Source organism: Bemisia tabaci, chromosome 6 (genome assembly GCF_918797505.1).
Source record: "Bemisia tabaci chromosome 6, PGI_BMITA_v3".
Taxonomy (NCBI): domain Eukaryota; kingdom Metazoa; phylum Arthropoda; class Insecta; order Hemiptera; family Aleyrodidae; genus Bemisia; species Bemisia tabaci.
In genome coordinates this window covers 28262889-28290056 of record NC_092798.1, presented here as the reverse complement: position 1 = coordinate 28290056, position 27168 = coordinate 28262889, and the positions used below count along the sequence as shown (strand labels likewise).

General features: G+C 39.6%; 1 protein-coding gene across 3 annotated transcripts in view; it reads left to right on the top strand.

Moving 5' to 3' along the window:
- Window positions 1–379: 379 nt before the first annotated feature.
- The window catches only part of LOC109034452 (protein kinase C-binding protein NELL2), an 84662-nt gene continuing 57873 nt past the window's right edge, over window positions 380–27168 (top strand). The window contains exons 1-2 of one of the 3 annotated variants that reach the window (XM_019047608.2): window positions 380–1295; window positions 4750–5202. In XM_019047608.2, the coding sequence (XP_018903153.2) occupies window positions 5139–5202 (64 nt within the window). In that variant the 5' untranslated portion in view covers window positions 380–1295; window positions 4750–5138. Of the gene's footprint in view, window positions 1296–4749; window positions 5203–15494; window positions 16475–27168 lie in introns of those variants that run through there. The other 2 variants (XM_019047609.2, XM_019047610.2) reach the window with 2 other exon arrangements.

The following is a 27168-nucleotide window of genomic DNA, read 5'->3' as shown; positions in this document are numbered from 1 at the left end:
ATCATCACTACTTGTTTTTAAACAAAGTCGTTTTAATTGATTTTTTATCAATCAATCAATATTTTCCGCATTATTTACGTAAATAACGCCAAATTAAGCTTCGCAAAGCCTCTCCAAAAGATCTGTTGGATGTATCGATAAGTAAGATTTTATCTACAAATAGACAATTAATTTGATTTCACATCTTGCTTCCAATGGATCAATCGCATCGATTTTTATTTATTTATTTTTTATTTTTTAGCATCACTCCTTGTTTTTAAACAAAAGTTGTTTTAATTGATTTTTTATCAATCAATAAATATTTTCCGCATTGTTTACGTAAATAACGCCAAATTAAGCTTCGCAAAGCCTCTCTACAAGACCGGTTGGATGTATCGATAAGTAAAATAGCGCGTGATAATATTCCTGAATGGCAATTATTCTGAGTTTCGGCCGTTCTCTTGTAACAATCAAATAGTAGCGCGTCTACAAAGAAAATCGAAGGAGGAGGGGGTACGAAGGGGAGTAGGGGTAAAAAGTGATAAGATGATGGATGAATGGGCCGAGAGATAAAATAAACGAAAGCGGGAGAGACGACCAGTACACTACGGGAAGAGGGTATTGATATAGGATTCGCCTATGGGTAAATGAGTCGAAAACTGATTAGAAGACCCGTCGGCCGTTATCACGTGCGACACGCCAAGAAGGGACCTCGCACCATCCCCTGTAAGCAGGTGTAAGGGCGCCACCGGGCCGGCATTAGAGGGAGCGTCAGGGGGGCGCGGAGGGAGTGCGGGGCCCAGCGCGCATGTCCTATGTTCCAGCAGAGGACGTACCGTTCGTTTACTAGTTCAGTCACTTGTGAGTACATCCTCGAATAAGTCGCGGGAACCACCCCGTCATCGTCTGGGTACCCCCACCGAATTTTTTTAAGAATTTTTTTCCCGGTCGTGTCAGTGTTTCTTCGCCGCGCCGGACGCGACCTCGCTTTCTAACGCGCTTTTCCTCGAGTTGAATTGATCCAGCGCCGAGTTTCCAACGGATGATTTACCCCGCGCCGTAGTATTATATAACCAATAATAGTGTGCGGTTCATTATCGATGTATGTCCGGTGCTGATTATTCGTTTCGTAGTCCGCGATTCCCTTTTCACTATACTAATTCCGAACCGGGATTTCATCATCTATTTACATTACACGCGCGCGTGCTCTGTCGACAACCGGTTTCGGACATTCCTGGACATTTTGTGGTTATTTTTATTTTGTGTGCCTGAGGTTATCAATTCTCGGTCGTAAAACTCCTCGACAGGTTTATAACGTACGTATTTTTGCCCTTTTTTTATGTAAGAAAAAAAAGATTGCTCTGTAGGTAGGGTCAAGACCTTCACTGACACATAGTTTTAGGTTAGGGTGAAAGGATCAATTCGGGGGAGAAATTAGGGAAGGCTCATCATACCGATAAGAGACTAAAAACTATGTCGGTTCTCAAATCATAAAAATGAGTAATTTAATTTCAAGAGAAAAATAAATGGCAATAATAGACTTTCTCGGAAACACCTATGTCAATTTCAGATTTTAACCGAATTTGTGATGCTTTGATTATTTCATTCGTTTTTAGTTTTTCTTCAAAGAGTTTTAAGTATATTTTAATTGATACATAAATATTTTTTAAAATAAAAAAAATTCAATTCATCATCTTTTTTTTTCATTCGAATTGTCAAAGTTCTAGCACGCACGAACTGAGTGGAATGTTTGCAAACAAATTTGCCCTATGATGGTGGATACTCTATGATGGCTCCCTACAGAGTCTCAGATTTTGATTTAAAAATGATTTCAGGCGGTCATTAATATCGTGGAATTTCAAATTGAACCCCCCAGTTCTCCGAATAAAATAAATTAACTTGAAAGTCCGTTACTCTCATTTGAACACGGCGAGTTGATTTATTTGACATGACGTTAGATGCACTCACGCAAGAACCAAGGTTTTCTGATTTAATACAAATTAATTTTAGGTGAAATAAAAAAAATTGCGCGCACCTGAGTGCAATGCACCTTGCAAATGTGGGACACTCATTCCATCAAATTTTTAATTAGTGTAAGTTAAAAAATTACCGGTGGAAGCACAAAAACTTAGTAAGAGCAATGGTGAATATCGATCGATAGAAAGATTCATTTTAGAAAAGTGCAGCCGGGTATGTGTTCCCGGGCGTGAATTCTCGAACATGAGTTGGTGACTAATCTAATCGAACTTCTAAATTGGTCCACGGATGTAGAATGTTTTCTTTGTTACATCGCGAGAAGTTCGTAGGTTCCATCGACGTTTTTAGCCAGTCAATATGTTATGTCAATAAATGGGCAATGATAATTGTACTTATCAGAAATAAAGCATTAAATAGGTAGCCAAAAGTAGTGTAATTGAATGATTTAAAAACGTGATTTTTATCTATATATTTTATCCAAGTTCCTGCGAAAGTACACATAGATGTTGGATCAAACTTCTTTGCACTTTATCCCGTGTCCATCAAACTCACGTGTGAGAAAATAATAACACGCTTCGTTTCTCTACACAGTAGTATGCGTGAAAATATGGGGACGGATGGATTCAAGAAATTAAACAGGATCATTATGAAGAAGACTTGCCCCTTAGTGCGTGCAGCAAAAGTTCGGAAATGCTGTGCAGGAGGCTTTTGCCTTTTCCTAATTACTTAAAAGGCAAATACCTCGATCATCTTAAATCAAATCGAGATGAATAGGAGTTTTGTAATGTTGCAGTCCACATCTTACTATATGCTATAAAATAATGAGAGTAACGCGTAAAGCATAACACCTGAGGCGTGCGAAGTGGTTCGGGTTTATTAGTTTTTTTTTAGTTAAACTCTTAGTTAAACGGGGCAAATTAGTTTTCAATCTTCAAGGAAGATCGCAAATTTTCCATGGTAGATGTTATGATAACATTCTTCATTAATACATATAAATGAAATGAAGCATTTTTTTAGCGACAAATCGCATAAAAAGGATTTTGGTTTCCGCATTTTACATCATCAGTACTTCCTGCTATCTCGGAATTTTTGCTTCTAAGGGCGGAAGATGTATCACCTTAATAAAGTTTCATGAGTCTTTTCTTTGCTTTCTGTGAAGAAAATGAATCAAAATCGTTCCATTTAAAAAAAATGTTGTGGAATCTCTTCCTCCGCTTAGAATGCAAGGGTTCCCTAGCTTCGGAAGGTGCTATGTAAGATAGAAAGTTGCCGAGATTTTACAATATTCTGTCTGAATTAAACTTTTTTTTTTTTTTTTTTTCTATTGTTTAATGGTCTTAAACTTAGGTATAACTAATTGCACCTTTCCATCAGAATTTTTTAACCTGGACCTTCTCAAGTGGAGGAAAATTTCGAGTGGAAAATAATTAAAATATTACTCTAAGTAATCTTAATAAAACGGAGGAATAATGCGTAATTTTAGAGACATGTGAATAATATTATTCCTATGTGAGATTTAATGAGCAACATTCACATATTTGCGCACCGTGAAAAACTTAATCTATCTATTAGGAAAAATCACCGCAGGCTCGAGAGGCTAATCCTAGAACTTAGTTCCTCCACTACATGAGTGTTTTGACGTAGATGCCCTCCCCCCCCCCCTCTAATATGGGTTAAGACCGGTACTTTTAATCATCTTTTATGAAACGGTTCTCTCTTAAAAGTTCATGTAGATAGAGCACCTCATACCAGTCTAACGGAACAGTTCTGAAATCGACACGCCAGGATTTTCCTGGTTCCGAATTTTTCTAAATTCGGAACTAATTCCGATATCTCCCGAAAGTTATCAAATTTTGAAGAATAATGTACACTTATGCAACCATTACCAGAAAACACCAATTACCCATTTTAGTAAGAACTAGATCTACCCCTGCAGGATTGCACAGTGATGCGGGCAGGGTTGGTACATACCCAGGGGTTCAAAAAGTTCCAAGCTCTCTAAGTGATCACACCCATTCGGGACCAAAATCATGATCAATTATATAGTAAGAATTAAAAAAATGACACCCCCCCCCCCATCCTCGAAGTTACACTTTTCCACCGCTAACACGCCGAGAAAACAATCATTGCAAAGCCGGCCAGGTTGGCCTAGTGGTCAGCGCGCCTGACTCTAGGTCAATTGGCCCCGGGTTCGAATCCCAGTGGTGGCGTCTAATTTTCACGGAATTGACAAGTAGATCTGCTGAAACAGATTTTCCTCGGCCCTAATCCCTGAAAATTGGAAAAGCCTGGAGCATGGACATCCCATGATGTCTATGGACACTAAGCATTGTCTAAAGTGGCCGAAGGTGCTAGACACGAAGCCATTAAACCAGGAGGAAAAAAAAAAAAAAAAAAAAAAAAAAAAAAAAAAAAACAGAGAGGGATTCTTCGTATCTTTCTTTTTTCGCGAGGGGATCGCCGGTCGTGACGTAGGCCTTGCTGGGCTTGGCCATTCGACACAACTCCCAAAGCATGATCATGCTTTTTCCCGCGAATAAGTGACGATTCAGCAACATTTGAGACGGATTCATAATTTTCTCAGAACTCCAGCTTTTCATTCCAAAGCGAGATAAAAAGGAGGCAAAGGAATTATTGTCACAAAGAACACGTGCCAATGGGTTGGAAATTGATCCACGGGTGTGGAGACTATGTGTCAGTGACGGCAAAAATGATGGAAATCAGCGGGGTAAAGTTCCGCGGAGAGTGAGGGAGGGAGGGAAAGGACTTGATGAATAATCCTTGTGCCCACAGTGTTCCTTCGGCTGCTGAGGTTAGGGTCAATCAGGGGAGTGGTGACGTGCGTGCCGATACCGGAGGAACCGAGCGTGTCCCCGAAAGCTGACTGTGAATCGTGAAGAAACTTGGATCAGCACTTTGGGAAATTGTGTTTGTGCGTGATAGATGAGCTTTGAACGATGGAAAATGTACCCGGTCGGAGGGAACTCCGTGGCCGGTCAGTGAGGAGCTTTCGGCGGTGGCCTGGAGCCTCGGCCGGACTCGAGTCGAGCAATTGCCCGCGGCCGCCAAGTGGCCATGTCCGCCATGTGAACGCATGCGCATGCTCATAACCATGGTCTGCCCGCCAGGTGCCCGTCAGGTTTTCACCATTTCCGGTGGAGGCTGACCCGGTGTACTCCATTATGACGTCATCCTGCCGGCTGATAGCTGCCATAAATATAATTGTAGTCACCATCATGCGAGGAGGTAAGCAACTTTTCAGTTTCTTCTTCAATTTTTCTCACACTGGAAAAAAACACGTTGGATCTCGAGTCCAGACTCTTGAAAACATTGACAAGAAAAATGACTCTTGATTCAATCAGATTTAAGCTTAAATCAAAAGGAAATCCGCTCAAATTAAGGGGCATGGTTCTTGATTTAAGCTTAAATCTGATTGAATCAAGAGTATTTTTTCTTGTCGATATTTTTAAGAGTCTGGACTCTAGATCCAATGTGTTTTTTTTTCCAGTGCACCTGAGAAAAAACTAAGGTTATAATTACCATATTCGTGGTGTTCAATATGCACATTAGTAGCGTCCATAACCAATAATAGTGATATTTTTACTGGAGCAATCGTAATTTTACGAGTGTGCGGTGGTAAAATTACCACTTAATGGTAAAAATATCTCTATTATTGGTTATGGCAACTACGAATTAAGAGTTCATGTTGAACACCACTAATATGGTAATCATAACTATAAATTTTTCTGAGTGTGATTTCGATCCAGTAGACCCAGAAACAAGAGACCCTCCACTGGCCTCTTGGCGACAGGTGGAAGCTTTTACGTTCGGGGATTCAACACTTCCTTATGGACAATTATAAGGGAGCAACAGTCAGCACCCTAATGTCGGCTGTTGACCTTCCTCGATGAGCTTTGGGTGACGTCTTGAGCCAAGCAAGTTTCCCTGCAAACTTCGGCCATTTCCGGCTTTTTTGCAAGACGAAACTGCCAACATGTTGTTGAACATCAACCACGTAGGTAAGTCAACAGTAGAATGCTGAAGTTCCGAAAGTAAAAGCTTCCACCATGGCCAAGGTACTAGTGGAGGGTCTCGATCTTGTCTCTGGAATTTTAAATGTCGTGGGGCCCTTGAATTTCAGGATTTGGGGCCCCTAGTGACCCCGGTTTCCTAAGCGCTAATCTGACCTTGTTCTTGAAAATTTCGCTTAAGATATACGCACGTAGATATTCTTTAGAATTTCATTCGTCTACTTAAAAATGAAATAGTGGCGTTTACAATTATCAATAGAATTAGTTTCCGCTCATGATAAAACGAAAGTCATCATAGGTCAAAGAGCCACGAAAAACTTAAGAGTGTTTGGCAAGTAACTAGATCTCCGTTGCACATACATTTCCTTCCTTTTCTTTTTTGACACAAGATATACTGTTTCACTAGGAACTGCCAAGAATGAAAATATGAATGTAGAAACCGATTTGATCAACTAGACTGTATGGTTTTCCGATGAGCGGGATATTTGAATCCTTTAAAATATAAGCGCTAATTTATCACTGTGACGAATTGAATTTGGGAATTTTCAAAATTTCTATGGTTTTTACGTAACCTTAACTCTGTATAGTGATCCATTGACGAGTCAGGGCCTCATTTCCAAAGTTGTGATTAGAATTTGTTTTAAATCCTCACGCCATAAGATTTTTAGAAGAACCACTTGAAATCAGCAAGGACGTTAGGTGTAGGAAAACTAGAAACTTACGGAAGTTCAGTTCCCATCAAAAATCTGTTTTTATTACGTCCGAGAACGAGATACTTGCAAATAGAGTTTAATTAAGATGCACCAGTTGAATCGCACGGTGTCCAACTTCTTTTGATGATGAAGTTGAGCCTGAACATTGTGCATATTTTTCTCTATGGTATGTTAACGTGAAGACGATTTGTCAAAGGTAGATTTTCCTGACTTTTGCTTTATATTTTCAAACTTTCTCCTCTAAAAAGTTCCTTTCCTAACGATGAAGGATTTATCGTTAGGAAAGCTAGGCGAAAAGCTTTCCACCTTTTTAATCGCGTTTTTCACCCGCAAGGAATGATAGAAAAATTGCCAAGCACTATAGTATGCAAGATCTTGTGAAGCATTTAGAGCTGTATTTGATTACTTTCAGATTGAGTTGAGAATTGTACCTATTTTTAATTGACGGATTCATGAAAATTTTACCGAGAGGTCCAAACCATCATAACGGACGAAATACGCACAAAGTGAAACTTATGTCACAAAAGAAGGATTTTTTGCCGAGTTAAGTTAAGATTAGATTATTTCCGAAACATTTTTCATAGCTTTGTTCGAAGCTCTAAAACAAATATCAACGTCAATGCCATTATCACGATCGGAGTTAGACAGCAGAGGCACAGTCTTTAAACTGCTGCGACGCAAAGGCGAGAAAATCGCGAGGAATGTAGGTATCGCGAGCATGATTTGCAAACGCAAACGCTATCTTACGTGGAGATATCTTTCAGTGCGCACTAAGAACGCACAGCGAAAATCAGTACATCTTATAATTGGACTTCATTTTGCAATTCGGAACTGTAACTTCCGACCCATCTGCAAAAGCACTTATCTGGATAGAGAAACTAATGGTACATACTGGTTTTAAAGTGAGGCACAATTTATAGTTCCTATCTGCAAAATGTAGTCCAATTAAACCTATAAAGTTGAAAAAAAGATGAAAATGTTTGAATGAGAGCATGAGCATGAATATGAGAATATTCATTTAATTGTCATACTTATTGTACCTACTAATTGAGGATTGGCATGGGTTGGTATTACACTCCAAGGGCTGGTGCAAAATGCTCAGAGAGAATAGAAGAGGGTGAAATCATGCAAATATTAGCGCTTTTCGGGTTGCAATGTGTGCAAGCTCTCATATTTCATCATAGGAATTTCTGGAGTGGTCGCCTTTTTATAATACTTTGCAAACTGCCCTGCACGCAGTGGAATAATTACTCATTTGAACAATCGCAAGAGTAGCGAGTTTTAGTTTTACTAGCATTTAATTAAAATTTCCGGGGAATGCAGCTGCATTCCGGATGCGTTAAGGGGTGGGAAGGAGGGAGGGACGGACTGAGAAACTGAAAAAAGTACGTTACGTAACGGTAAATATTAAATAAACTTACCTATATAAGGATCCTTGAACTTTAAAGCAATAAGGTCCATCACCCGGAATATCAATTCGATTTACAGAGAAAGAGGCAAAAGCAACAGCACTATTATAATTTCTGATACGCTTTATGAAATTTGGAGAATATAAATACTCGGTAAAGAAATTAAGCCATTTTGGCAGCAGTTATTAAAATGACCATTGGACATTTCACCCTGAAAATGGCGAGCATCACAATGATGACAAATTATATTCATTGAACCGACTGAAAATTTGGTAACAAAATTTTCATCAAAGTTCTGATCATCAATTTTATACTTCCGAAATGAAGAAATGAAACTTTGATTTTCTATACTAATAACAGAGTTAAGTTCTTGCTTCACTAAACGAACATGCGAAGAATTCTGGAAAACGCGACCACGTTTTGGAGGACGACCGCCTCGGTCATTGAAAATTTCACTCATAACAACTGTTAAATTTAAAATTAAAATTAGTAAAAATTATTATTATTTTAACAAAATCATAACTGAAAAGTTCAATTTTTAAATTAAAAAAAATAAATCAGAAGAAAAAGGATGAAATGAAAATGGAAATAATAAAAACATATTTATACACATTGAAAAGAAACAGCGTGAAAAGTTCTGATCGGAATTTTTTTTTTTTTTTTTTTTTTTTTTTTTTTTTTTTTTTTTGGTATGTTAAAATGAGAAAAAAACTTGGAGGTTATTGACTTAATGAGGAAAAATTGGCAATAGGAAAAAGATGGAAGCAATCATGAAAAACCGTAAAAAAAAAAAAAAAAAAAAAACGCGGGAAAAGAAAAATGTAAGTTGATGGCAGTTGAGTGTTGGAAGTAACCTCACTTAATGATGATTGTTGAATGAAAACAGCTGATAAAAAGACAGCAAACAGTAAAGTAAGATGCGTAGCAACAAAACTTTTCCGAAAAAACAAAAAACAAAAAACCCCCACTTCCCCTCATCCAATTTATGAGTTTTTAGGGATTTAAAAATCGGGGACGAACCCCAGAAAATAATTTATAGTTTTCCCGAAGCATTGAGAACAACACCTTTCAAATGAACCAACGCCCCTCGCAATTAGTACAGTGGTTGATTCACAATTTCATTCTATTTTTCAAATTAAATATTAAGATTTAGCACGGATGCATGAACAGATCAGCATCGTGCTAAAAACAAGTAAGTAAGGGGCTTGGAGGACAAGGTGCATAAGTGTAGTTTTTGAAAAAATTGAGATAATAATGATTTCAAGTAAAACCAGTCTTGATGCAAAATCTGAAAAATTCGCTTCCAAATTCCAATTTTTAAGCATCAAAAAGTAGGTTTGAACTTTTTTTCCGCCATATGGATCCATATAATTTCGAGTCTTCAAACACATATTTCTCGAAATAGCAAAAACTGCACTTATGAGCCGTGCCCTCCAAGCCCCACAATTAATGTAGTCTGAAAATAGAACTGAATTTGAAAACACTTAGATTAACTATTTGTCTTGTGCGCAACGAAATTCTTGATTTACATCAAAATGATCGGCAATGTTCTCCTTCAACTTTCCGAGTATGCAATACGGGTTCCCACGTGTTCAAATAGTTGTATCCAGAGTCTCGTGCGGCGAGCAGCCATTCAAGGGAACCCCCTCGAGGTTAAAGTAAAATACAGATCCGTAAATTTTGGCGAGCAAAGGTTGTTTCCGACCCCTTCTCTCACAAGCCTGGTCGCCGACCGTTGATCCCATTGTGCTGTAGAATTTGTATATAATTGCATATTGGCGTTACCCGCTTCACAACGAATGATTCTTGAACTCATTGTTCTTTCGGCCACGTTCCTAATAAACTGTGGCGACTGGAGCTGATAATCCGCGAAAATTCCCACCGTTTGGCGCGGCGTGGCGTCTAGTTTGAAATGATATGGTGAGTATGGTAAAGATGTAGATGATTAAAATGTGCCTCGGTCCAAAGTCCATTCGCGATTTTGTCACAAAACGCGCCATTATGCCCACCTTACGCATACTTGCACACCTGCATTTATACCGTCACTATATGAGCTCTCTGCCCCTCAAATTATACCTTGCCCTATTTATTTCCAGAAACCCAAGACGAGTCTGCTAGATTTGAATCAACGAATTATAGCCTCAGTCTTTTATCGGTGCGAATCGGCTGTTTTAAGACGCCAAGTGCACGTCGTGTACTGCCGTGCTAAGGGAGAACGCCGTATGAACATTCGAGAGTTGCCAAACTTCCCTCGATAAAACATGTATTTTTTATAACATTCATGCATATTTTCCATCGATTTTTTTCAGATATTTTAGATCAAATTGTGTAAAAAAATTCTCTACAAATTTCGGCAAATGACAATCATAATTTTCCCAGTAAATTCAGTTTTTATGGGAGAAAACTTGGCAACGTCTGAAGGCTCGTACGGCATTCTTCCTTAGCTCGCCAAGACCATGACATTAGTCACCCTTTGAAAAAAAATTACAGATTTTATTCCATGATCGGATAAGCTGAAATTATCTGGGAATTTTGGTAAAATTTAGCATCACTGGAGCTTAGTGCCATGTGATTTGAGATGCTGTTGGAGTAGCGTGTTCGGTAGTTTGCAATCGAGTGAGTCAAATGACGGTCGTTTTGCAGTAGCAGTCATCACGAACTCGCAGCAAAATTCACCTCCATCAGCAATTTCGTAAAATTCGAGTAACGTAATTTATCAGAAAAACGTCCGTTCCGCCCTGGCTGCAGACTCCACTCCCGGCGGCGGCGGCACCGTTCCTTCCCCGCTGTTCCTACTCAAATTCACACACGTCTGAAATCTTAAAGAGCCTCGCTTTCAATTCACAGACTTCTACTTCGGTTCCTGATGCAAAAACGTGTCGTATGAGTCAAATTTGGCAACGTCTTCTGACTTATACTTGCACCGCGTTCGGCAGAAAAGAGCCAAAACACATCCGCTATTGTAAAATTTAACCGGGCAACTCTAGGTGGCGGTAGCCACCCCGGCCCAATCCTAAGAAAAACTCCCCCTAAAAAGTTGACGACAAAAAAAAAAAGAAAAAAGAAAGAAAGAAAAGACGGGTGGCTGCTGTTTAAAATTTAAAAGAGAACGTTTGTGCGGATTCCTTGGAAAACTTTAATGGATTTGCTTCGTCGTATGCAGAAAATTCAGTGAAATTTGCACAAAAATCCGCACAATCGTTTTCATGAAAAAAATTGAATTTCACAATTGAATTTGGCTATAGCTGATGTGGCTTGGTTCCTCTTCGCTTAACGCGATCCATTTAAGGAAGTATTGCCTCATCGAAGAAAATTGAAGAAAACACACTATCGAGTCAGTAATTTTTTGCCCACAATCATCACAACCTTTTTTACTTCTTTAGCCCTTTTACCGACTTGGACCGATCACGAGGTGTAACCTGCGACTATAGCTACTCATGGAAGGTCGTTACCGCCATGGAGTCAGAACTTAAAACTTTTTTTGAACTTCGGATCCAATTTTGGATGAAATCTCATTAAAGAGAGAAGATGAGCGAAGCTAGGAGGACTGCGGGGGTGCCCCTGAGAGGGCTGGTGCCCCGTCCCCCAGAAAAGTTGGAATCGCATGTAGTAGCTCGATAGTAGTAAAACGCCTGTGAAAGTTGCAAAGGCCCTTAGTTCCCCCGTAAATATTTTGTAGCCACACCTATGATAGTGTGAAATCATCGCCTCATGTTACAATCCCGAAGACTTTTAATCATAATAGAAGCAATAAATTGAGCCGCAAATCCTAAGGGGCTTAAAAACCCAAAATTTAGCCTTACGTATTTTTTGAATGGGTCCTTTGCGCAAAGTTCCATTTTTAATCACCATGAGTAATCCGTGTGTAAATAATGAGTCAAATAAGAGTCAATGTGTATTTAATGAGTGAAGAAATAACATTATGAGTGGCAATGAATGAACACCGATGTAAGTGTTTAAGAGATCTAATCGAAAGCCCTGTCATACTATTTCTTAGAATCGTCAAGTCGTGTTCTCCAAGGGGTGATGACATCGGTTGCAAAAACGTGGCGTTCGGTCGGATTTGATTATTTTTTGCTTACCTACAGGATTGTATTATCATGACACGACTTTGTGACCTGCGTAACTAGCAATCGCCAATGCGGTCGATATTTTTACCTTTCAACTATCATTTAAGATGATAAGTGTGGCATCAAATTTGAGGATTTCCCATGAACTATGAAGTGAATTTTTGGGGAAATAGAACTCATTGGTGTAGCTGAGGGGCTACGGGACTTGAAGGATAGATTCCAAGAATGCTTAACGTCTTCTCCAGAAAGTGTGTGTAGACTTCTGTAAATGGGCTCTTGACCCTCCCCATACATTTTTTTTTCGGTAGAAAATCGTCTTTCTTTCGAGTTTTAAGAACTCGACTGAACCGCAATTTTTTTATTTCTTCTCGAGACTTGACGGCGAAAGCGACGACGGCTCAGCCGCGGATTTGCTGGAACTAAAAATCACTCAGTGAACCCACTTGTCTGCTTAGATAAACAACTTTTCCCGATACAACCGATCGCTATTCACGCTTACAAGGGTGCCAGATTTCACGCTGCAGTTTCCCGAGCATACAAGGAGGCGTATTGAAAAGTAATCGGTGGTTTTAATTCACGCAGCCATGCACGCGGGGGCGGGCAAATTGCCGAGCTAACTAGCGCGCCTTAGCGAATTTCGCCTACGATCTATGCAATTGCCGCCACGCTGCGCCGTCCAACTCTCTTCGATGATTCCAGCACGCGTGCTTTCGTACTTTCCGATAACTCATTTCAGAAATCGATGAATGAGGAGCTAATGGTTTTGCTAAAATTTGCAAATTGGCAAAAAGATTTGTAAGAAAAAAGCTCTAATTAGCTGTGACATTGACGTTAAATCTGTGGATCGAGCGTGGGAGAGGTGATATTTTCGGTTTTTTAAGAGAGAGTATGACCCTCTTTGTGCCAATTTTTTTTCCAGCATTTTTCTCTCTCTTCTCAACAAGCTCCATTTCCCGCATCAATCTATGTTCCAATGAAAATTGGACGTATTTCTATCAAACGGAACTAAGCGCCAATTTGAGTTCCTTTTGAGGAATTTAGAATCCCGGATAGCGCGTTCTGTCAAACGGACCTAAGCGCCGCGCCATGGAAAAGCCATTGCGAGTATAGGACGGAATAAGCCGGACGCCCGATTCCGCCGCCAATCCAAGCCCCCCTCTACCTTCCTCACCCTATGGCGTGTAGGTCCGTTTGATAGAAATAAGTCCAATTGTAAACTCTTTGAGGCATATTATCGTTTTAAGAAAAGACCCAATTTAAAAACGTATTCAATCAACTCCAATCATAGAAACATTGAATTCTCCCCAGCAGTGGCTTACGTTAAAACATTTTGCCGGAAAATTTCGGGGAAAATTGGTGACAGCATCCGATTCTGTGGACTAAAAAATTTCAATAGTCGAGTAGTTTTGACACTTAATTTCGGGAAAGTAATTTAAGAAGGGTGCGTGAGTGTGTCACTTTTCATGTAAACACATACGCACACGAGATTGATGCGAACTATTTCCACGAAAAATCAGCGGATGTTTACCTTACGCGTCTCAGCCGGGAGGCATGCAGCCATCTTTCGGCCAAAGAGTGATCACCACGGTTACATGACATAATTAGATGACAAAATTTTTCAAAGAAAAAAGAGTATAGTTTTTCATTCTGACCTAAATCGACTTGCATCGTTTGATGAGGACGGAAAATTATTTTCCGAAGATTCGAAATTTGAGGAGTGTCATCAATCGCATCCGACTGGTATAGTCTTGAAAGGACGCTTCAATCCCGAGATTCACAGAAATGTTCGTTGGTGTGTAGTAGAACTATTCGAACTATTTCAGAATCTTGCTCGAATATAACAACGCTGACCAATAGCTTAGCAGGTCAGGAGTCTAGTCATTGAATATATCGGATGACTCTCAAGAGGAATCGCGTAGACGAGGTCAGTTCCTGCGCAAATTTCTTACTAATCTGCTAGCCAACGATATTTCATTTTTGCGTCGTTCCCGTAGAATCTTCGCAGAAAATCTCCGAGGAATATTATGAATGTAAGCAAAGTATGAATTGAAGGTGAAGTAGAGAACATTAATTGAGAAATCATGATGTACCATTTTTTAACTAAGTAGGTCCACATTATTCACTGTATTTTAAAGTGGAGATCGAAAATCCTCGGCACAGCAATGAATTTTGATACGCACCGTCGTGTCTGCGAACAGAAAAGATAAGAATTAAACAATGTTGCAGGCAGGATCGTTTTTTCATGAAAGTTCATATCATTGTAAAAAAAATTAAAAGTTTAAAAGCTGCCATACTCTGAGCGAGAGAGAGAGAGAAAACATTCTATTCTCATCGGTTATGTCAAAGGTCGTCTCGCGTGTAAATTAATTTATCCAAGAAAAGACTGCAGTCAGCAGAAATAACTAGATGCAAAATCATTACAGTATTGAATCAGAAGAAAATGGCATCATTACTTTGTGCTCTTTGACTCTTCAAATCTTCTTTTTTTCCATGGCAAAATATAACAGCCGTCATTGATGCATTATCTGGAGGTCTGCCGGACTGATGACATTCATGATTTTTCGGCAAGATTCTGGTAGAATTTGGAAATCTTGACCTTTTTTAAAAAAAATTATTTTGCAGTTTTATTCGCGATAATGTGCATGTGTAACGCATGAGGTTGATCACTCATAAGTCTGGTCCTGAGGGAGGAGGGGGAGGGGTGTGTCTAACACCACGTGATGTCTTGCAAAGAGCATTGTAAGGCGTCAATTCTTTTTCTTTTTAATTTCTTGATAGTTTTGGTAAAAATATCGACAGTAATGCCGATTCATAAATTTGGAAGGTTGTCCAGCAAAGTGTAACTTAATTTTTCAGCGAACAAGGCTGTGCGGCAGGAGCGCAAGGAGGGGATGGAGGGGAGGAAGGGAGGGGGAGGAAGGGATGGGAGGGAGGGGATAGGGAGGGAGGGGCTGAGGGTGGGAGGGAGGTTGGGAGGGAGGGTGGGTAGGAGAGGATGGGGGGGGGGGGTCTGAAGTTCCAAATTCAGCTTCACGTGATTACAGAACAGCCTCTTAAGCGCATTAATTTTCACAGTACACCAGCCCAGTAATGTAGGTTGAAATTTCAATTCCAATGTCTCAATTCACCTGCGCCTGCGAGGATGTTCCAATTCCATCATGATTAAGATATCACCTAATGGTTCTCAGTATTCTCTCGCCGATGCGATTACTTCAATATCTTATTTTTCCTGCACACATTTAGGCAGCAAGCAGGAGTAGGTACTTGCGAGTTTTTCGAAACGCACGGAATCTGGGATCTTTCATGCACGTCATGCTGCCATGCCGTCGCACAGCGGCGCGGTCCGATCTTTTCGCGCTATATCTAACGCGCACACTCAGCGCGCAGCAAGCGGGAAGTTCGACTGAAGCGCGTGGATTTCAAATCGACGGGAGGGCCGCTCATAGAGCGTCAGTCCGTACCACGCCGCGGCCGTGTTCACCATTAGTTTTGCGTTTTAGCGTTACGCTCATTTGTCTTAAAAGTTTTGTGTCCACTCGTCAAGTTTCAGAGATTCCTAATCAAGTTGAGCACCAGGAAAACAAGTCAGCATCAATCGCCCCCTCCCCTCTCGTAGTTTTAAGCCTAGCAAGTTTCTCCACCTGATTCAAATTTTGAAACAAAACAATTTTTGGGAATTTTTTGTTTAGACAATCATCCTTAGGGACCTAGGACGTTTTTTGTAGGGATGATATCTCGGCGAGGAAAGTTACGCATTCCAAATTTGAACGCCGGGCACAAGGAATTAGAAAATTTCGGCAGAAATTACAGGCCGGATTATAGGACAGGATTAAGGACTCATTCCGATAAAGAAACAGTTAAGAATAAGCCTTAAAGGACTAGCGAAGATTTCTCAAAAAGTGTCATAAGGCTGCTTCATTTTACTATAGGTACCCTCAAATTTCGTTCCAAAAACCTTTTTAGGAAGGAATTGATGGGTTGAGGGCGGGACTTTTGACTATCCCTGTGTGCGCCTACTTTCTTTTTTTGTTGCCGCTCGTAGTTGGTAACGGCCAAATATGTATCTTAAAATAACCGTAGTTTACTCTAACAGTAATTGCCGGTGAAATGAATAAGTCAGATCGATTACACTGACTACGTTACCGAATGTGGTCGTACACCAGTCTAATGTCTATGTATAAATCCTTCACTACATTGGTATCACGGTTGATAACAGTATGAAGTCAATGTCTGAGCACACGCCGAACTATCAGGCTTACTAGTTTTATGCGCCAGCTTCGTGTGAATCCATCAAGGTTGGTCTGACTCACTTTTACTGAGGATGTATCTTCTTTAATATTATTCTTCTAGTTAATCTCTATGTAGGATGAAAACGGAAGAACCGCATTTTACATTTGTAATCAATATTCTACGGAATACAGAAAACAGAATTGATAATAAACGTAGTATTCAGAATTTAAGATTCTCCTTACTCTGCGTTCCCTGGAGCTTGTCGTTTATCAGTTTTTGTCTTCTTTATTTGGTCCATTTACAATGAAACTGTTTCCCTCCCCCCCCCCCACCTGCTTCCTCTTAACCTGTAAAATGCTACACTTTCATGCTCAACGGGTTTCGCTCGAAAGAACGCGTGTCATTTCAGGGATGAAGCAACTTTGGATGGAAACTAGCTCTATGGTTGTTTGACTTACCTAAACGTTGGTATTATCCACCAATGAGAGAAAATGTTGCTTTGATAGATTCTAATCTGAAAATGAGACTGAATTCCAGTTGTCAATGTCGTTTTAAGGTACCCTCCAAGTTTCACTGCAAAAGGAAAGTTGAAAAGTATGCCACGATAATGAGGAGGAAGTAGGGTTCAAGCTTAGAATAAAGGTCCAAATTTTAAAATAACTAAAGATTTTTGGACAAAATTTCATAGAAAAAATCACAATTTTCCTCTATTTCAATATATTTATTTAATTGATGGAGGAAGATTTCACATTTTCGTGACGTAATTTATAAGAGATGGGATGCCTGGTTTTGCTTTACAAGTGCGTTGTAAGAGATGGGGTAAAAAAAACGATGAGATTGCACCTCTTAATATTTTTTTAAAAACCTTTTCTCCTTTTTCATTTCCTTTTCTCTTTTACTCGTCCTTTTTTAAAATAGATCACCGATTATACGTTCATAATTTGTTTGTGTAAAGTTGAAAAATTGAAAGAAAATATGACAGGATTATCCTCTAAATCTGTTTATAGTGACCGATTAAAAAAATATCATCGGAAAATATGACTACGTGGTAGGTAAAAAGAATTACGAAGTGACGGTGATGACATAAGTCTCATTCCCAAAAAATTGCTCGAAACAGCAAAATTTCGTGGCAATTACTCGGAATTATTTGCGTTGACTCCGTGCAAGAAAGAATTTTTACATGAAATTTGATAACTCCCTTTGTTAACAAAGTTGCTAGACTGCACGCCATGAATAACTTGTTCTATCGGCTTGTCCGTTAAAAACTGAGAATATGCGCACTAAACTTGGCAACGGAGCGCTCAACAATGTTACCGACGGCGTAAAATTCTTTGAATTTCCACAAGGGCAGGCGTGCAGCAGGGAAATTTGACACAGATTATTGGCGACACTGATGCTTAACATACCTAGTCCACAGTTCGTTACATCATTAGGTTGCTGAACTTTGACAGCGCGGCCGAGCGAAAGTATACAAACTCCCACGCGCCCAGTTTCATTATCGTCATGCGACCATGTCAAGTTTGTCGAGAGAACCTACTAGTCCGGAATTTACTCTCTTTCGGACTTCACTGTTACCGAAACAATGACGGAACACGGCATGAGTGATAAAACTTAAAAAAAAAGGTCAAATCTATTTTGAGAAAAGTAATGGCTTTTAAGTTTCGCGCCAAATAGTATCGGTGTCATCAACCGACGCCTCCTGAGGAGTCTCAAAGTGCCGCCACATGATCATAAAATTCTGGCTGCAATACTGCCGTGCGAAGGAAAAACGCCGTATGAAACTTCAGGCGTTGCCAAATTTCCTTTGATATAACACGAATTGCCTGGTAAACTGATGAATATTTTCCCTTCAATTTTTCAGATAATTTTGTTCGCAATTTCACCTGAAGTTCCTGAAAATTTTAAGGAAAAATATACATAACCTACCGCAAAAATAAACATTTAATCGAAGGAAATTTGGCAACTCACGAAAGTTCATACGGCGTTCTTCCTTAGCACGGCTGAATACCGCATTGATGTTATTAGATGCGAGGGTGGTATAGATATTCTGTGCCATCAAGTAATATACAAGGTGGTAAAGTATTACTGGGTTTACACTATTTTGCGCGGAAAGCAAGGTTGGAAAGTTTAATTTCTTATTTATTCTTTATTTTTTTGGAAATTTTCGGATTTGTTTTCTCCGCAAAATAGTCTGGACCCGGCACTATTTTACCGTTTTTTACATGCATTTCGGGCCACATATTTTGGTATTTTTTCTTGTCAAGTAATGTATTAAGAATGGGAGAAAAACGAATTCAGGACACGTTTAAAAATGCGGCAAAATAAAAGATTGTGAATAATCAAAGGGTAGGAAATTATTTAGGAGAGATGAGTTAACAAGGAGAATCCTAAAAAAAGATTTAAAAAAAAAATAGTTAGAAAGGTAAAATTATCCAGCGCACACATATAATCTGCAATACTTACGCAAACGCATGGGTGGGGTAGTTCCTCAGGAGCGAGGGTGGTCCTCCCCTCTACCCTGTGTCGCGTTTATAAGTTGGACAACTTATGGAAGGCACTATGTCACATTAGACGGACTGAAAACATCCAATGTTTCTATTTGAAAGAGTCATGTAATCGTGGGAGAGCAAAAAGTTAAAATAGTTTTTGAGAGAGCGGTTTTGGAAGAACAACCCTTAGAATCGGCTGGATGAACAAGATATGCACTTTATTCACGACACCGGAGTACAATAGATTAAAATTCTGCACTTGGTAAAATATGTTAGAATGACTCGCAAGAGTTTAAGAGAGGACATGTCGTCATAGCTGAGATAGTAAACGCGAAGTCAGTGTCCTCGCTAGCATTACACGTAGGGCCAGAAAAGTAACTTTAAAGCTGTATTGCATCAGCCATCCAGGGCACCGATAATAAATATATTAAAGAAATGAGATAGTGCGTCTGATTTTATGCAAGCATTGGCTTAATCATCTACGGCATGAATTGATTTTGGATCTCAGATTCTGGGGGATAGGTACTAATCTATTTTATAATTCGCATAAAAACATGGAGCACCAAATTTATTTTCAAAATCTTAAATTTTAGAGAATCATTTATCTAGAAATTAATGAAAATTTTCAAAACTATGCCACAGAGAAAAGATTCCATCTTTTAACACCCCAAAAATACAATGTCACGGATTCGTAACGCTGTGCCATAGAGGGTTATGTTTATCATGGAGAAAAAAGAAGAGAGACAAAATAAATGCTTTTTCATTTACTCATCATTATAACTCAGGCGTAATAAAATATTAATCGCATGGAATGTTCGCTAGTAAGCACGTAATGTACAGCGCCTAAAACAACTTGGGGACCCTAAAAACTACTCGACGACATGTTTACCATTGTAGTCCGACTGGGTGATCCAAGGATCCAAAGGGCGCCCATTTGGTCATCAGATCGCACCGCGAAAATCGGGAAAATCTACCAGTAGGAGACAACCCCTTGAAATGCACGCGCATATCACAGTAGTGAGTGATTTTTGCGTCGATTTGTGCCAATTTTTGGTGAACGGTGTGTGGGAAGACAGTGATTTGGTAAAAAAGCATTATTTTGTTGTTTAGCCAAATATTTGCACAAAACGATCGCCAAAGGGTTGTCTCGCACTAGCAGATTTTCGATTTGCGATCTGACGACCGGACTAGTGGCCATAGGATCTTTGGGTTTCCTAAACGGATGACGACTGAGGTAAAAGTTCGTCAAGTAATTTTCAGGGTCTCCAAGTTGCTTTATGCGTATCAATACATCGGACCAATTTTGGATTTTTTTCCGTTTTAAGGGACCAATTTCGGGGAGCAAAAAACCTTGTTAAACGTCGTAGGCGGCGGCTGAACAATCGTTGCTCCACCCATAATAACTTTTTTTCTTTTTAACATGTGTAGATCTTGGTCTCATTAGAAAGCTATTAGTCTTATCTATCAAAAGAAACCAAGAAAAAGCTTCTATCTTTCTAACTTTTGAAGTTACTGTATGGTCTCGCTTCCTTTTTAACAGCCTATGTCTTCGATGATCTCTCCTACAGATCAAATGTACTGTTCCGATACCTATCATTTTGCCGCGCTTTTTGAGAGCGGCACAATCGAAAGACGATACATTGACCACCTAATCAGTCTATTATCAACAGTAACGCCACGCCAGTGACTTCCTGCCTGCTTTATTCTTGAACGCAGTGATACTTAAGACAGGCGTAACTGAAAATATTCGGATCCACTTCTGAGAATGGAGTCACTAAAACGATTGAATAATGAGACACGTAATTCTGTTCGATGTATAAATGCTGATAAGTTGAAATGACACTGAAAGAGAAAAAATATTCACGATTTGAGGAACATTCCTCCACAATTTTCAGCTGGTAGAATATATTGCAAGGCTGAAACTATACAGGGACGAATTCTGCAGGAACTTTTCCAAAAATTTTCAATATAACAATTGGTAGGTAGTCCCTCACTTTTCAAATCCGTGGCTTGGATATTTTTTTTCATTTATAAAAGAATAAAAACAAGAATGAACGCTTTGCTTTGGGTGACTGAGGGCTAAAAGCGCATATTTCTATCAACGTCTATAGCACCTTTCAGTAGGATAGGAAAAGCTAACTGTAAATCACACATCAAAATTTTCCATAAGGACACAAATTAATTATTTTTAAAATTATTTGCAACTTGGCAACACATTATAATAAATCTCAGACCGTTAGGATAAATAATTTTTTCACTTTGCTGAAGTCCCCATGTGACCGATAGATTACTTCGTTCCTAATCACCGCAAAGAACTATGTATATGCTTCTCGATTTTTCGTAGTGTGCGACAACAATGATTTTAGAGTATTTATTTTCGTTCATTCTGATCAACCTTTGTACACCGTTCGTGAGATAGTTTTGCACACGGATACAGGCCTAACTTCAGTGTGTTTCTGGGCCACCTTAAAAATCTGCTCTCGCCCAAACTGGCCCCTACTTCACTGTTTTATGAGTTCAGCCATTCATCGTCTATTTAAATTGGCAACTGATCGTGGTGAATGTTAAATCGCTCGATGAGTCATTCCCTCAAAGAAATTTTTTCTTATAATCGATTTTTTAAAAGCATTGTGTAATTTCGACTATCAAACGCCTTTACTTTCATTAATGGGTCTGTTGCATACGAGAGATACAGCCAATTGAATACACTTTCATGGGGGTAAATTCGCTCGAAAGTTACGTTGGGCACTCCAAGAAAGTTTGAAATCCACACCTCAGTGCGCAATCTGCGTATTTTGTAACACTTAGAACTATGAACTTAGAATTATTTGGGTTTTCTTTGCGCCAATAAAAGATGCAAAATAAATGCCTCATCAATGCCGTGGCATAGTTATTCCATTTCTTTATACCACCACAGGGAACTTTTGCCCTGCTGGCGCTCATAGGCGCTTTTATCGCAAAATTTACCTTTTTTTTTGAAGCCTCACGTCTTCGGAAGGAAAATTTTCGCTGAAACTCCGAATTGTTCCTTAAAAAAATCTACATTACATTTTTATCTTCCATTAAATTATGAAAGCTTAAGATAGACCTGCTAAAATCCATACTCTGCAGATAGGAGACTTTGCTTGTGAGTCAGAGTCAGTCGTTAAGAAGTTTGTCTGCTATCTCAAAGGCAAAAGGACTCAAAAGCTTGGGAAACGCAACTGCGAAAGTGTGCAAGAAAGCTAGTCGCGCCCGAACGGCGTCGCATGGAATGAAAAGCAAACCCGCATAGTGAAAATAAGTTCCTGTTCCTTTTATTTGTTATGATAATTTTATTTATTTCCGCCTTAGTTTTCCTTCTCGGTTCTTAAGTGGAATCACACGGCGGGGTTGTCAATTCTCCGAGCTCTCTTCATTTTCCTCATGGGGTTTGTTGTAAATGAGCCCCGCAACCTTCAATATATAGTGTTCTAGTGTTGAATGGCTAGACTCCAAGACCGTAGTCTATCGGTCCAAATAAAAGCTTTCACTTCGATCCAGTTCGATATCAATGGTCACCTGGGACTATGAGGTAATTATCGTTGAAGTGCCCTACGAGCCATTTGAAATTTGAGAAAAGAGAGGCTTCCCCCTCCCCCTCCCCCCAAAAAGCAGAAGTCGGAGCAACGTCCTCTCCAATTTTTGGGATGACTATATCGTTTTTCTAAAATTTGGTGACAGTTTCGGACCAAAATTCATTTAAAAGGGCAACGTTTCATTTTTTATAGTGCGCATCACTCATTCATAGCCTCAAAATATTGAAATCTCTAGAGAAGGGAGATTTTAGGAGGTCTAAGCAAAAAATCAAAGTTTTCTATACCCTCAGAGATCCAACATCTCCTCAAAGTCCCTCTTTTCTTCACATTTTGATATTATTTTCTGAGGCCAATGATGATCTCATTTTAATATTAAGAGGGTAAACATTGTTAATGAGTTCCGATCCCTGACCGTCCCCAAAATTCAGAGAACGGATGAGATTCCCAAAAATTAGGGAGGGGGCCGCGTCGTCGTGTTTGTCGTCCTCGTGAAGGACACTTTTGGAAAAACTGTGAAAGGCAGAAAAGTCTCATTTTGACCCATGGGAAACGCCGTGAAACGCAGTGCAGTCTAGCCGTTTTATCCAGGAACAGCCTGTACAAAATACCTCCCTTTACGTAGCTTCGCCCCTCATAATTTTTTAATATGCAACACTTGATACAGACGGATCCTTCAAAGTCTCGGATACGAAACCCGCAAGACACGGTACACGGTGCCCTTTGGACGTGTCATCGTAGAATTAATTTTTCCGCCAAATGTGTCAACGCCGGATACAGACCAGACGATTGTTGGCTGGAACGCGGTTTGGAGGGGGAGGGGGCGGGCACCGAGAGAGGGTTGATGAGGGTAGGGAAGTGGTTGTCTGAAAATATTTAAGCTTGGCATATCGTATCCAGTGGTTGAGTGGCAGTGGGTAGAATGCAAGTCACAGACAATGCTGTGGGCAGTTGTCAGTCGGTATGAAAAACTGGTAATTTCAGAGCCACTTGAGGGATGAAAGCGGGTCGTAAGGTGCGCGACTTAGCAAGGAGGGGCGAGAGTGCTCGCAGCTCCGATTCCAATTGGGGTTTGTCACGAGATGGTTATCCTACCAAGAGAGCAACTTTCTTCGTGGTCAGCTTGCTTCGGCGGTAACGCCCCTCCACAAAAGAGCAGAGGAGACTAACTTCGCCTCCATTTTTCCGGGAGAAAATTCGTGACCATTTTTTTATATCAGCGGGCTGATCATAGAAATTGATAGACAAAGCTATGGACAAAGCCATAGATAGCTATAGACAAAGCCATAGATAGCTATAGACAAAGATATAGACTGAGCTGAAGACAAGGATATAGACAAAGATGTAGACAAAGCTATGGACAAAGAAGACATAGGAAGTACGGAGCAATCTTATTGGTAATTGAAAAGGGTGGTTCTTATAGACTTAGAGGGAAAATGATGGACTGTCGGTTGCAGTTAGTTAGTATTACTTACCTTCTTTGTCCATTGCAGCCATCTGCGCTTCCACTAATAGGATCGCCCCATTTTTCCTCTGTCTATTATGTCTATCGCTTTGTCGATCAATTTCAATAATCAGCCAGCAGGTGAAGTTGCGAAGAAAACTTATTAGTAGTTATTCAAATAGGTTTAGAATGAGATGTATTCTTAAAGTTAACTTCAAATCATTGCGCTCGAGTGAATGGGAGTTTAATTCGCAATTTTTTATCCTCTGGAGAAAACTCTCCCTTCAGACGGTTGTTCGTCACCCAATCGTCTGTGCTGTCATGTTGAGAAAAATGCCGTATTTGCATTCGAATGTTATCAGATTTCTCACAGTGGAACATACATTTTTGAGAAAGGAAGTGAATGTTTTTCTGACCTTGAACCATCTTTTCCATGTCATTAATTAACAATATTAATTGAAATTTCTTTGATTTTTTCTTGCTTTATATCGAGACTAGTTATTTAAGGTTGCACAGAATATCATTTTGCCAATATACCATCACAAATTATTTAAAAGTACTATTATGAAATTATTTTCCCTCTCATACGTAGACTATTTATCGGACTTCTTTCTTTTTTCCCTAACATTTTCCTAGCCTTTTTTGTCGAAATATTCATCCTCATAATTTGTGAATTCAAACCAAAGTAAAGATTTATTTTTTTATTTTTTAAATCGATAAATAAAAGGAAAATGCACGCTGAAGTCGGGCTGTCCAATAGATATTTTCGAACTTACTTCAATCGACAGTGTCACCCTAGAATCGTTTTCGCGAGAATGATTTTTCCACCTATTACCGATTTGATGACACGGTGAGATGGCTTTTGAATTTTTCGTCCTGATTCCTCGTTTTTGGAGGAGAAAAGACTCTATTGAAAAAAACAAGCATCGAGAGCTCGTCTGCTGACCTCTCATTGTTTTTCGACTCATTGTGAGGAATGCTCCTCTGAGTTAGACTCAGCAGCTCAACAATGCAAGCACGAACAACTTTGGCTTTTATTCAAGAGCTGTGGGATTAGTTTCGCGTGAAATATCTCGCTCCAGGGCTTGCAGGAAACCACCCTTGTCGCACCGGACAAAATTTGTTGGATTCAACACCACCAAGCCCAAGAGAATATGCTTTTCTCCATTGATATTAGGCAACACTGGTCAGGATTTCAGCCTATGTAGGGCACAGACTCGGCGATGCCGCTGCTTTTCCTTGCCTTATCATGGCGCTCATGAAGTTTCTGGTGATTTCGAAACAAAAGCCGTCTAGGCGAAAGGGGAAAAATTGTGATTAAAGGGAAATATAACTGCCCGATTTATACGAATGGAGGAATCCGTCAGAATGAACCTAGGGAAGTTTGAATTTATTATGGGAAGAAAATCAATTCGTTCGTGGCGGGGGCTTATTGTATACGAATGTCATTTTTCTTTTATTTATAAGGCACCTGAAGATGGATTATTGAATCTTGATTTAGGAGAAAAACATCCCCATGAAAAGGAAAAATTGCAAAGAGCTTTTTTTTTGTTGGTACTGTTTCCTTTGTGAGATTAACCTTTCCGAGCAAAATATTTACAGGATGAATATAAATACAATGGAAAATTGATTTGGGATTATTTTTTAAAACTTTCAGCTTTTGTACTTCAAGTAAAGGTTAAATTTAAGCTTAAAAGCTCACTTCTAGACTCACTTTAGATCTAGACCAAAATACACAGTAAATCCCTTGTTAATATGCTAGAGTCCCCAACACCTGAGGGACAGCATTTCAAAACCGTAAATGCGCCATGAAGCATTTACATAAACACCTTCCCTCCATGGACTTTTTACCGGGAAATTTTCCGTAAATTTCTTTCTGACAAGACTTTATACATTCGCATACCACTGGATACACATATAATGAGTGAAATAGTTCGCACAATATTCGCGACACCTGCGATGGCGTTTTTCAGGTTTGTATATGTTATACATGTTACATCGCTACGCACATGCATTTGTTCATGTTTGCATGTACATAAAACATGGAAATTTAAAATGACCACCAAAATTTGGAAAGAATCAATATCTGCGAGAAAGGCTGAAGGGTTTTTCTCGCACGGTACTATAATTGGCAAAAGTTTCGTTCGTAACACTGAGCTCAATTTACAACGGGCAATAAGTCAAACTCGAGAGCAGTTAAAGGGCCATAACCGGCATTATTAACTGTGAACAATGCGGATATTTAAAACTAAAAGGAAAGCTCAGCAATTCTGCGGTCGGTGGATAAATGGGGCACTGGGTTCCACCGCTCATTCAGTCTATAGAGCATGGATGGATCGTTCTAGCGTGACTTCGCGATTTCCCAGCCAGATCGGACCGAATCCTGATCGGTCCATAAAGCAAAACATGCTTCTTTTTCACAACTTCTGCCTCCGAAAGTTTCCTGAGTTTGTGAGGACACAGCAGAAATTCAGCCGGAGAGAGGTATACGGCGCGACAATGCTGCCGTGCTAAGGAAAAACGCCGTATGAGCCATTAGACATTGCCAGATTTACTCCGATATAAACTGAATTTTCTTGGAACATTGCGAATATTTTTCTCCAAATTTTTCAGATAATTTTGTTTGCAATTTGATCTGAAGTATCTGAAAATTTCAAGAAGAAATATTAATAACTTTCCTCAAAAATACATGTTTTATCTAGAGAAATTTGGCAACTCTGAAATGTTCATACGGCGTTTTTCCTTAGCTCAGCAGAACGGTAGACAGAGACAAAATATACAGCCGTATGAAGGCAAGCTCTGCCGAGGAGAGTGGAGTTGAGCAGAAGAATGAGCGTTTAAGACGCTAAGAATGAAATATGCAAATTAGTTTGCCCTTGTTTGAGACCCGCAAAAGTTTTTGACCGCCACCGGAAAGACGGAATTTCAATCGAAACTTTTCGAGCAGTGAAACTTTACAATAATTTGCCGATTTTATTCAATCGTTTCAAGTTACCTTCAGCGTTTAGGTCGACTGATGATACTGTTTTCGGAACGCATGGCTCAGAATGAATTTAAACCCGACTCTGATGATTCCGGACGTCTGAATTTAACTGCACTGTCCTTTGAAATCTGAAGACGTTAAAGAAACTGAGAGCCTACCAAAGACAAGATGGAATTAGGAAATAGGCTACTTAACTATTCTACAAACTTTACGCTTCATTTACAGGGGGGGGGGGGGGGGGGCTGCAGAAATTGTGCGATTCGTGAAATCCTTAATTGAACATTATCCT